Source organism: Fundulus heteroclitus, chromosome 20 (genome assembly GCF_011125445.2).
Source record: "Fundulus heteroclitus isolate FHET01 chromosome 20, MU-UCD_Fhet_4.1, whole genome shotgun sequence".
Classification (NCBI taxonomy): Eukaryota; Metazoa; Chordata; class Actinopteri; order Cyprinodontiformes; family Fundulidae; genus Fundulus; species Fundulus heteroclitus.
Window position 1 is genome coordinate 11,179,830 of NC_046380.1, and position 13,182 is coordinate 11,193,011.

At 36.8% G+C, this 13,182-nt stretch overlaps 1 protein-coding gene across 1 annotated transcript; it reads right to left on the reverse strand.

Annotated features, from left to right (window-relative positions):
- Positions 1–11,468, reverse strand: lactbl1b (lactamase, beta-like 1b). The gene is made up of 5 exons (XM_036151934.1): positions 11,394–11,468; positions 10,867–11,024; positions 3,444–3,691; positions 2,801–2,906; positions 1–2,439 (listed from the first exon to the last, which is right to left on the reverse strand). Exons 1-5 carry the CDS (start codon positions 11,466–11,468, stop codon positions 1,461–1,463), a joined length of 1,566 nt encoding a protein of 521 aa, XP_036007827.1. The 3' UTR covers positions 1–1,460.
- Positions 11,469–13,182: the final 1,714 nt, after the last annotated feature.

Sequence of the window (13,182 nt, forward strand, 5' to 3'; positions counted from 1 at the left end):
TCAACTGAAACAAGGGCAATATTTATTTCCAAGAAGACAACCTTAAAAGTACATAATAAATATTGACGTTATGATCCATATTTCAACCAGCATCACAGAAAACAACAGAAACTTCAGGACCAACAGCATAGAAAACACTCGATCGGCCAAAAAAGTTGCCATATGACAGAAATTAAGGAATGCATCACAAAAAATAATGTGACCTTTGAATCAATTATTAAATGGAGTTTTATACAGTTACTTTGCTGTGGTACAATCCAACACTGGCCTTCGCAATCAAATTCATCTGTATTTATTTTATTTCTGTCATCTTTTATCCATATGAAATACTGATTTCTTTTGCTTTTGTAAAGTTATTAAATGAATTTGCTCTCTGTTACAGCTACCACAAGCTAACAGACAGTGAGAGCTGCAGCCCTGGTGGTCCTACACTAACCTGGCCAGCTAGATTGATAATTTATAGCACTCTGCATTATGTACATTATCAATCTGGAACTGCTCCCATTGAACCCATTTGTGGAAAGGAGGGAATTTCAGAAGAATTCTCTAAGCTGATTGGACGAAGCAACACCAAAGGTTGGTTTTAGCCAATCACTGTATCCATGAGACAACCACAACAAGTTACCCTGTCATCTTTTATCCAGCACCTCTTACTGGTCTTCTTCAAAGAAATTGTGGATTCTGACAAAACAGGTGTGATAGCAGTAGCTACGTGTGCGTCCCTCCTGCGCTGTCATGTTTAAGTTGGCTCGACTGTGGGAACAGCAACTCTGGCTTTCGTCACAGCTCTATGTCCCGCCTTAAAACATAAAACTGCAACGTGATTGGTTTGGTCACAAACGATTGAAGTGGGAGCGGTACGAGATGGTGTCTCGTGTGTTTGTGAGCGCACAAAAACCAATCAATTTGCAGGCAAGGTTAGTCCTGTGGTAATGTCGAATAAGATAGCATCGTTTCTAACTTTAAATAAGCACCTCTAAAACTGTAAGACTGATAAATAAACCTGTTACAAGAAGACTGGAAATACACAATATTTACAAATACAAGAGCCTAATATCCTATTTACAAATAACCCTGTTTGAAAAAAAAATTACATATGTACATTTTTTATGTGACCCACCATAAGAAGTGTTGATCTGCTTCTGTTTGTTTTCTAGAGAAACGTTAACAGAAGAGATGAGAGCAGTTTAAATGAAGGCAGGAAGAGCAAAAGCTCCGAATTACCACAGTGTGGGCATTTAGCTCAGATGTGTGATAAAGGACCAGTGTGAGGACGACATTCATGCACACCACCCAGCAAACAAGTTATGGAATTTTTGTGCGAAATACTTGTCTTTGTTATCCGTTCTCATTCAAGAGTTCTTCCCCATGGGATACTGCTGGAGTCCTCTCTTCTTTCAGGTGAGTCTTTCAGTATTCAATGCCCCTGCATGACTTCATTTTTGTGTCTTTGCTGCTCCTCAGCTGGTGAAGGTTGGTCTGCGGGCTATTCTCACCACATTGTATGTGTTTAGCCCCGGTGCATCAAAGCCAGGAGACAAACCTTGCTTATTAAACACATAGAAGTTGAACAGCTGACCATCTTGGGCTTCCAGAGAGACGGAAGCCTTGCCCACTCTCAAAACACAAGGGTACTCTTTATCAAACACAACTCTGAATACCCGCTCAACCAGGTACTTGAGCTTTATTGTCCTGTACCTCTCTGGAATCAGCTCTTCAATCTGAGGACCAAACTGCTGCATAATCAGAACTCCGTCGGGTCCCGCTTTGATCTCGTAGAAAGTGATGTTGCTGTATGTGAAAAAGCCAACGTAAGGATCTGGATTTGGAGGAGCAACAAGAATTTTCTTGGCTTCTCTGAAGGCTTTCTCGATTGCTGGAACAATGTAGCTGTAGGCCTTTGTGACCACATCCTGTTTCTGGGGCCTGCTGCCCGCCATTAGGATCACTAGGCCAAGCTTCAGTCTGGGAACCAGGGAGAACGTGGCAGAGTAGCCGTCCAGATCACCATCTTTCCTCAACATCTCGTAGCCCATGAGCTCATTTACCTCCCAAGGTGTCCCAGTACGGTTTGCGAAGTAATCCTTATCACACCTAAAGAGTGGGTTCAACATGATCTTTAGAGAGTCTGGCTCCAACAGCTTACGGTGGTAAGCACCCAGCAGCACCATGGCAAGTTTGGCCATGTCGGCGGGAGTGGAGAACATCTGACCCGAAGGCCGATACCAGCCGAGATCATAGAGAGGCGCCGGTTTTCCATTGGAGTACACTCCCACCGCAAACTGGCCCTGCAACCCAGGGGTCAGCTCAAAACTGGTGTCTTCCATTCCCAATCGATCCAAGATGTTTTCTGTGACCCACCGTTGGTAGTCAACGCCGACCACTCTTTCAGACATTACATGAGCGAGTAAAGAGAATGCGAGGTTACTATAGTGACACCTAGGAGGAGAGCAGACAAAAGGAAATTGAGAAAGGCTTTGAAAAAGACAGAAGTGGTGAAACACTATCTGGTCAAGAGAAATTTAATCCAGTGAAGGAGTTGTGTGTTGCATAGATAGGCATGATACGTCAAAGCAAATGCATTGTGGTTACAAATGTGCTTCCCACCTGGGGATTTAATCACGACCTACAGAGATAAAATGTAACAAGTCTCTCTTTATGGCAACTAGCATTGCTACTCGATAACAGTTAAAGAATATACTGAATACAAATTATTTAGTGTTAGTATGTGAATTAGGACTACAGACTGGAGCCCTAAGGGTTATTGATGTTTGACCCTGAACTATGAAACAAGCCTTACTTGGTCCCTGGATCTGCAACGAGGACATCGTCTTGTAATAGATTGATTGCCGATTGGGTTTTGCCTTTCCAGAGTAAATTTGTTGCCCGGAGCCTCCTGGGCAGACCTGGAGCACAACAAAGTAAGAGGATTGATGAAAACAATCAAATTACTGGTTGAGAGAAGCAAAGAAAAACATATTTTTGTGCCCATTAGACACGTCTTCCATCTTGCCGGAAGGATTTTCAGAAATCTCTCTTAAATTATCGTTGCAGTGCAGTGTTTGTTTGTCCTGTCTTGAAACAACACTTCAGTACTATGAGACAAGTATAAAGTTCCCTGAACATGATTAGCCCTGATTCCTTGATGGCAAACTAAGGCACATAATGATACTCAGAGACATACTACTTCTGAATATTTTTTGTTCTCATTTCTTCTTTTAGAATAACTCAGTTACCTGAAGCATCACAGGCTGATAAGACCTGAACAGATAAACAGGTGACTCTTTATGCGCCACCAAGGCAATTCTAGTTTGCAGAGAAACCTCTCTGACACAGTTGCTGTAAAATGGCAAAGTGTGGCGTTTGAGAAATAAACAAGCAGCAGTTCTGTTTGATACCAAAGCAGTTGTCTGGTTTTTTTTTAACCTGCTGAATCCACAAACCTGAGAGCTGACTTGCCATCCTGCGCAGGGTGACAGAGGAGGAGCGAATTTGTACCTCTCCGCTGTCTAGAAATATGAGGCCATCTGTCACATATTTTAACTCAGAGTCTCGTGTTTTTCCCAGAGGGTTTTTTATAGTGAAATTGTCTACATATTTTTCCAGTGGGTCATCTAAGGAGGCGATCTTTCCATCCTCCCACAGTTTGTAGAGCATCAGCGTGGGGAAAATCTTCGATAAACTGGCAATTCTGAAAGACAGACAAGACGGCATAGTGATTGGTTTTAAATCTAATGTAGAAAAGCCTTTTTTTTATCATGACAGTAATCCACAGATTGTATTTACTCTCTTTTCTTTCTGCTGTCTTTTTTTCACATGCCACTGTTGTGTCTAGGCCACATGTACATGAATGACCTCGTTGCACAGATGCAGAACCAAGCCAAATGTTTTGACAGATCCGGTCTCTCTTACCTTTCTCCAAGAGCAATATATTGAAAGGGGGAACACTTGTAGTTGGGGGAAATTAAATAAATTTATTTCAATACAATAAATATTAGTTTTTATGATCGAGAATTGATGTACTATTGTCGACTACTTATAGAAAATGTTAAACGTGTCTTGTGCTGAGTGCTCATGTTAGACTGTTTTACTGGGTCTTTTTCAGTAAATCACATTTTCTCTTATGTTGAGATAATACCACTTTACATTGAATTATAATCCTACATTGCTAAACATATGTAAAATAGATTGTGAGAGGTGAGAAGTGTTGTAGGCTGACCATTTACCTAATCAGAAAAACTTCAGTTTGAGCAGATTTAATTTACACCTTCAGATCAAACATGTAAATACCCCAAGGCTTCACCAGATAAACAATATTTTCTCTCAGCATATGTCTACACAGACATTTATTGCAGTTGAGCCATAAATAACCATTTTAAAAAGATTGTACATTTAGCAGTGCATTGGTAATGTTTCACCTTAGAATGTCAAAGTCCCATACATCCAGCACAAACTACATTTAGACTTTTATCCTCATGTCGGCGCTCAGAGCGCCATTGTAAAAACCATCCGCCTCCGACACAGTTTCTTTCCTCAGGCCGTCTCTCTGATGTGCTCAATGGACACCTTACAGCCTGAATAGTTAGCTTCACTGCTGTGAAACAGAATAGCAACCTACTGTTTCTTTTCTCTACACAGAAAAACAAAAACAACCCCAAAAAACAAAAACAAAAAAACACACTCTTAATATTATGTATACTAAATGTCTGTAGCTGTGAGCGCTGTAGCCAAAATGAAATTCCTTGATTGTGCACACAACCATGCCCAAATAAAGATGATTCTGATTCTGTTGCTGCAAACAACTAAAAAGAAATCTGCCTTTACCAGTTTATGAACAAGTTAACCCATAAAAGGGCTTCAGGCCTCCACGGGTGTACCATTTAGTTGGACAGCTACAGCACACCTTCAAATACATACCACTTGTTTAATAAATCTGACAAGCAGGTAACAAGTTAAACAGGCAAACTATTCAATGCTGAAGAGTGCATTCACCCAGCTAAATGTTTTCTGACTTAGCACTGGATGAGTAAATGAAGGTGCCAGGTGGAGATAGAGAACTAAACTCATTGAGCTTTATTCTTTCTTGGTGTTTTACATATCCATATATTACACTGGAAAGTCTTTCTTATTCTTAGTTTCTCAGCCCAATCATCTTCTTGTCATCTGCTCATAGGGATGCAGGGGGTAGTGTTGAAATTGTTATATTGGTGTTAGGACTAATCCTGAGGCCACGATGAATGTGGCTCTCAAGTATCATAACATTATAATGCCTATCAAGACGCAATTAGACAAAGTTTTAATGACATGAGCGAAGCTAAATCTGTTTTAATCAACAGCTTTATTTTCCAGTGTCAAATCTTTCCTTAAAAACTAGTAAAATATGAAGCAGTTTGTATTTTGATTCTGTTATACGTCATTTCATTTTTAATGACAATTTGCCTATTGTGTGAAGTAATTCAAGAAATTAACAGCATTGTTGACATTGAACGAATAGAAAGGTAATCTTGAATGAACTATATTGTCTCAAAAAATAAACGCTGTTGACAATATTTAGGGTATAAAAAACTTACAGAGTAAATATTGTTAGTAAATTGGATGTTTATTAGGAAAACACATAAATGATAAAAAAATTTAAATGTCGACCCCCCCCCCCCTCAGCTTAGGTTTTATAGATGGGTGGTTGACAAATAAAATTCTGACTGTCGCACACTTATAAAAAAATATTTTATAAGAAATATATTTAAATATTGTTGTTCTGACAATATATAGAACAATAATACCAAATATGATTCAAGTGGATTTTGATTCCTACCTAGAATATTTATCCAAACATCAAAATGTCATATGGAGCGACTGTCCGGCTTATTTGTTCCCTTACAAATAAGAGATAATTTTCCAAATAAATTTTAAATATTTGATAGTTTTTCAGTGCAAATAAAATTACTCTGCGTTATCAATATCAACAAAAGTGTTGACAACAATGCATAATGTCAAAATTGTTGGTTAGCAACAAAGCTGCTGCACTCAATGGATATTTAGAGCATTACGGTACAGAGGTCTGTAGCCAGGTGCCTCTCGCTTGATTGGCCCCCTGAGCTGTCTACAAGACTGCCTGACTGTAATGTCTAAACTAGAAGTGTATTCATGTAAGGCCGTGCCCGCGCTAGCAACAATAAACCTAGTGAGTTAATTAAATACAAAAGTTAAGTTTATTTTGGCCTAGACACAGGGCAGTGTACTCCAGCTACTCTGTCCTCCTGACAGAGAGGATTATGTTGCAGTTGTAGGTGAATTTAAGTATGTTTTAAAAGGGTTTGTTGAAAGTGTTCAATGCAGACAGGACCAGACTTGATCAGAGGCAGATTGCGCACAAAACAACTGAAACCACCTCAGCAGCAGAGCACAAGTGAGGTGACAAGATGATCTGGCAGGGTGAGGCAGGTATATGAAGGCTGGGAAACAGGTGAGCAGAGTAGGAACTGATTAGTGGCAGCAGGTGGAGCTGGTCTGGGCTGATGACTGGTGACTGAGAAATGGATTGAGCTAATTGGAGGGTTTCTGTGACTGAGAGGTGACAGAGCTAATTCTAGACAAGTCCGGAAAAGTCCAAACCCCCCCAAAAAAACAACTAAATCATGACAGGATAGCTCTCCCTCTCAGGCAAGAGCTATGTATGTGGAGGAACGCACTGCAAAAAGGGAACTAAAAGTGAGTAAAGTTTTCTTGAAATGAGTATATTTTTCCTTGATTTGAGCAGCTAAATAATTTGCCAATGTAATGAATATTATTACCTCTAGAATAAGATAATTAGATATCCTGCACTTGAAGAAAGATGATGGAGGTGAATTGTGCTTATTTTAAGTGAAAAACTCTTATTCCATGGGCAAATAGTCTTATTTACCTGCTCAAATCAAGGAAAAATACACTAATTTCAAGAAAATTTTACTTACTATTAGTTCCCTTTTTGCAGTGCAGTGATATTACATACTTGGGAAGAATATTTAATGCGCTTTACAATCCGTTGTACCTTTTGGTTTAAAGCAACAGCCACAAACAGCATCAGAATATCATGACTACTAGTACTATTATTTACTATTACTATGATAATAAATGATTAAAAAGTCTTGCTCAACAAACACTTTTCTTTAACAGGTGTGAAGAGAAGAAACAAAATGGAATAATTAAGCACTTCAGTGTGAAGTCGCTTCCTTGGTGGAGCCCTCAACGGATTTTTGACAACCCTGTCCATGGAGGTGAAGATCTCCAGTCCCCCAACGAGCTGTACACCAATCGGGGTGTAAATCAGCAGCGTTATCACAAAACGATGTTATATCGATTTGTTTGGATGACAATACAATATTTGTCGACATCACAAAGTCTGCTACGATCCGATTTTAAATTCAATTTACAAGTCTGTGATCAATATGATGCGATATGATCTGCCCATCTAACGCTATTATTTACATTATCAGCTCACAAAAAAACACAAATAGGATTTGACCATTTTATTTCTAAGCTCTTACAGGTATCAGGCATTTAAATAAAAACAGCATTCATCTTATTTTAAAATAATAATAATAATTGGTCACCCGTTCACTATAATCTCATGTCTTGTGAATTTTAAAATAAAGGCGTATCTTGAAAATGACAAAATGGATCAATATTTCCATTTTGCATCAATGTAATTGGATCTTTTATAATTTAATTGATATATTGATGCAAATCACCTTATTGTTACACCCCTAGTCGCCAGCTGGGGTTGAGGAAGATGAAATCACTCACATTGATGGCTTGGTTCTCCCAAAAGTGTGCCCTGTGGTTGGAAGTAGTAAATCACACCAATACTGTAGACGCCTTAGCTGCTTCTGTCAGTACCCACAAATGAGCCGCTGCTTTCAGCAAAAGCAAAAACAAGACTGCAAGCCGCTGTATTTAAAGCCGGCATGGAACAACAAAGGTTCACTCACCAAGATTTGTAAAGCAGACGGCGTGTTTTACAGCTGCAGTGTAATTTTAACAATATCTGAGAACTAATTAACAGGTCTGCCAAACACTAAACAATTTACCGGATGAAGTTAAATGTGGTAAAAAAAAAAAAAAAAAGTATGTAAATTCAATGAATTCATGTGAATCTTCTTAATGCAATTACATTTCTGTTTTAGCTGCAAGATATCACTGTTACAAATTCACACACACATTTTTAAAAACGTTCCTGTTGCTTGTTGTTTTAGTAGTTTCCCATTATTGTTCCTGCTCTTATTTAATTGATTTTAGTTAAGCATTTGATGTTTACAGGTAACCTGTGTTGTCAATTGTTTTGTTAAGTGTAAAATATTAATAATAAAGAAAAAAACACTTCTAGTATTGATAGATAGTGGCACGTTGCAGTTTATTATATAGCGTAACACATTATTTGGTTCTACATTCACAATTTTGACAACAGACTTGCTAGTGGTCAATCAACTAAATATCAATAGAACACTAAGGCATTACTATCAGCAAGAGTTTCAAGTCATTTAGTTTAGTTGTATTAAGGTTTAACAGAATTAATCTAAAATATCTTGTAAGATTAAGGAAGTATGTGGTCCTTTGTATGATGATTTAAAAAAAAATCAACCAAATTGCACCAGATTTTCACAAAGAAATGTTACTTATTAACACAGTTATGATTTAAAATGTTTGTTGAAGTGAGTTAGAAAAAAAGTTCTCCATTTTAACATAATACCAAAAAACCTTCATGTCACACCATAGGACAATTTCTGGCACTGATACAGCAAATTGATAAAATGAATAGATAATGAATTTCAATATAAAATCCAAATAAACATATATTTGGAAAATTTACAGTCAAAGCAACTCAGAAAAAAAACATTTTTAGGGACAATATATGAAATATTTAAAAAATATATTTTTTCCATTTTGTATGTCAAGCATCCAGACGCAAAGTTAAGCTCACCTTCAAAAATACGTTGTCTAGGAAACCCTGTATGGAGCAAACCCGCCCGCCGTGACAAAAAGCACATTTGGCAAAAAAAACGTGTAATTGATGATCTGTCCTTTTAGGACAGATCCCACTCGTTAGTGGGTGCTCCTACATTTACCCTGAAGGTACATCAATAAATCTTTAAGTTCCAACTTTTAAATGTCATGTGTTTTTTTAAGGGTTAACTGGGTAACATGGCACATACTGGGACGTGAGCTGGCTTTGTTTTGCTTTGAATTGATCTGTCCCAAGAACCTGTGCACAGTGAAGGTCAATGCTTTCTTTAAATAGTCGTCCAATTAAGCAAGGACATTAATCAAATGTGCCATTGATTTCAATGATACCGTTGTGGGAGGGGTCAATGATCTATTTATCTTCCTTCTATCAGTATGATAAAATATAATTAGTACAATTGTATAGAGTATAAAGACAGAAACACTTGTAGAATGTTCTCTCCATTTTTATAATATTTTATTGGTAAATAATACTGTGTCATGTTAAATGGTTATAGTAAATTGGAATCTTGTTCTTTCTTAACCAATAGTTATTGCAAATATGGCAGAGGGGTTGGAGATATGGGACTGATCTCGCAAAGAGAGTGAGATGACACTGAAAACAAAAATGAAAATTTGCGGCTTCCAAAGTTTCATTAAGTTTGATTAGATGTTACTTGAACAGAAAGACAACACCTAAATAAATATTGCTGCAGACCAAGCAATCCAACTTATCAGGTCAGTGTCCTTACTTAACTGCTAAAGAACGGCCACAGCCACTTACTCAGCCTCCAAGGACTCCATATTACTGTTCTCATTTAGCATTGTGCCAGTCAGAGTTGTTTTCGTGACACAATGGAAGCCTATACAGTTACAGTACAAGAAACTTAATGCACATGTGTTAATTGCTGTTTTTGGCAGCTGTGGGAAGATCCCTCCTTTGCTGCTTGATTATTGGGCATTGATTGCTTTGGGTCAGGTTTCTCAAAGCACAAAGATAAGAGGACAGGATGTTTACTTAATTTTAAAGAGACCAGTGCATTAGATCTCAGAGGAAGGAAGTTTTACTTTTACTTTCCTATTATGTGGGATTTAAACTTAAATTCACCTCAATTAGCTCGGACATAACATCTCTTGTTATTTTATTGGCTATGCACCACCCTCAAGCATCGTTTAATTGCTACAAACTGAATCAATTATTTATTCTAAATCTACAAGCAAGTTTTATTTTAATTCCTGTTAAAAGGATGATTTTTTTTCTTTCATTTAATTTATATATATATATGTTCCAATTAGTATGGTGTGTTAAAGGGAACATTATTAAATAAATAAATATGACATGAATAAACGTAAGTACACCATTAAATAAATAAATGTACCATGAAATAATGAAATGTAATGAAATGTACCAATAAAAGTTCCACTGAATAATTAAATATACAATTTCTTTATTCAATACAGTGTAAAATATTTTCTAATATTAATATTATAAAATGGAATTGAATTAACATAATTAATACAATTTAATGGTACATTTAATTGTTTAATGGAGCACTTAATGGTACATTTTATTTCATTTTACATTTTATTATTTCATGGTAATTTTTTTTTTAAATTCAAGGTTTTTACATATTTACATTTATGTATTTTTTGATATATGTATTTATTAAATTTTGTCACCTTTACCATTCCATATATTAGCACAATTATGAGTGAATCAAAAGAGAAAAAATTACTCAGAGAATACTTGGAAACTAAAACTTTAAGGAAAGAAAGTTATATACAGCCGTCAACAAAATAAAACATAAACAATTTACCTTAAACGAACAAAATCAGGTTCTTGTTATGTACAAATAAACAGTGTAAAAGACCATTATGTGCAGAACTAACCTGTAGATGGTATATTCACTGGGTGGGCCTGACAGAGGATCACTGGCATTCCTCTTTCCAAAGTTGCCAGTCCACAAAACTGTGTCATTCAAGATCACGATGGCAGATAAAGCAGGAAGGCTGACAGGGTTGATGCTTTGCCGGAACAAAACGTCCACCTGCAAGGCATAAAACCAGTTTTAACATATAGTACAATATAACTGAATCTACAATTGGACTGAAAATCTATTTGTTTCCACTGGTAATAGTGATAAGGTAATTTAAGCATGGTTAGCTTCTTGCGTTTCATGGTGTTCGGTTTATGGTGAAGACAGCTAGCGGCACAGTACTGGACCGAGGCCAAATCACCCAAATGTGTATGGTCTTTGTTGTCTCTTGGGGAGGTCTTCTGGAGTGTAGATCACTCCCCACTGCCTCAGTTAGAGTGTGTGAAAGTTCTCCCGCTGTTTCAACTGTGCAATAAACCGTGGGGCAAGATGGTAGCCTCTTTGCTACGTCAGGTGTTCGTGTTGCCTGGACTTACGCACCCAACCACAGTTCAGATGACTCTGGATGGTGTCCTGGAAGGGGAGGGGTGTCATCTGGGGGATATCAATGCCCATGTGAGCGATGAGTAGAGCTCTTGATTTACAAGTCCGAGATTAAATATGCTAATGTGAACAACTGATGTAAAGTGTATTGGAAGCACTGTCCGACGCAGAAAGACGTGTGTTTATGGAACACCGTAGTTATGCTAAGTCAGATATATCTTTAGAAGCAAATTATAATGCATTTACAATGTAGTGCATTTTGTCACTCTCTTTAATGGTACACATTTTAAAAGCTAATACAAGGTCTTGATTTTTTTTTTTGCTTTAGTAAACTGAGTGGACTCTAACATGTTTTACTTATGTTTAAGTGACCTGACAAGGAATCAGCAATCAGGTGCTTGGATCCAGGGTTTTTATAGATGCAGTTCTACACAGTTAAACCCTGTAGTTAGCTTTAGCTGTCACTAAATACAGCTTGAATTAAACAATACTGTATTAGCTATGTTAACATTTCACTAATGTTATCAAAGGCGTTGATTGTTTGAACCTGTGGTACTTTTTTTGGTTGGTTTTGTTATTTCTATATCTCTTTCTGCAGGGGTAGAAGCACACTCCGAGGATGTTAACTTGCCCTCTCTTTTTCCTCTGGTCTATTTTGTGACCTTTTCCCTTCCTTTCTTTCTCTTTTACCTTTCCATTTCTGTGTCCATTGAATATGAAATAATTCCAAAATAATATGCAATAAAGTTTTTTTGCATACATATCAAGTGGAGCACTAATGCGAACACAGGAATGCTTCATTTGCGAAAGTATTAGTGTTACACTGCCAGACAGGACATGTAATAATAAAAAAAGACAAGGAATCAAAAATTATGTTCTGGAGATCCCTGGAAAAGGCTAATTGTGCCTCCTTCTCATCAGCTGAGGAGGGAAGTTTTGTAAGAAGTTTGCCTGTAATCCTCATTTCCTAAGTAACAATTTTTCTCAAACAAATTGGTGTTAGATTGTAGCAGACAGAAAATAGTCCCAATCAACTTTTTTTGGTTTGACAGCATATTTATTGCCTTAACAAGGAGTTTTTCCAAATTTGGCTGCAATCCAGGTATGTTTACATGAGTTAATGAAGGTTTTGGAGAAGACAGGGGAGTCTTAATCCATTGTAGAGAGGTCCTAAAGTTGTGTGCTTTAGTGAAGTTTGTCAGATAAAAGATATTTAGAGAGTCTTGCCTAAAAAGTTTTCCCTTGCTATTTCGGGGGAAGGAGTACCTTTTAACTACATTTATATGGCAAATGCTGTACAGTCATGTTCAATGAATTGGAATTTAGATGAAAGGTTCCTTTATTTCAGTAAATCAATTTATTAAGTAAAAACATAATATATGTAGATACTTAATGAGTGATGTTTTTCAAGACTTTATTTCTGTTATATGATTATTTTCAGCTTGAAGCCAATGAAAACATGAAATTCAAGAATAGACATGTTTACAGCAGACCAATAAATAAACATTTTAATAGACATGTGGCCTTTAATGTTATTTATTTTTAAGAGGAACCCTCTGATCTGATAAACAAATCAGATCAGAATGCATTTTCTACTTTATTAAGTATGACTGTATATCAAGCCTAAAAACAAAAAAATACAAAATTATGTAAAATGTTTAAAATAAAGTAATGAAAAGATGAATTCTTTCAACAATATTTTCTATAAAATTTAACAGTCATGTTTGTTTTGTTTTAGAGTAGTGTATTTACTGTCAAAAAAATAACCAAATAATTTAAAAAACCA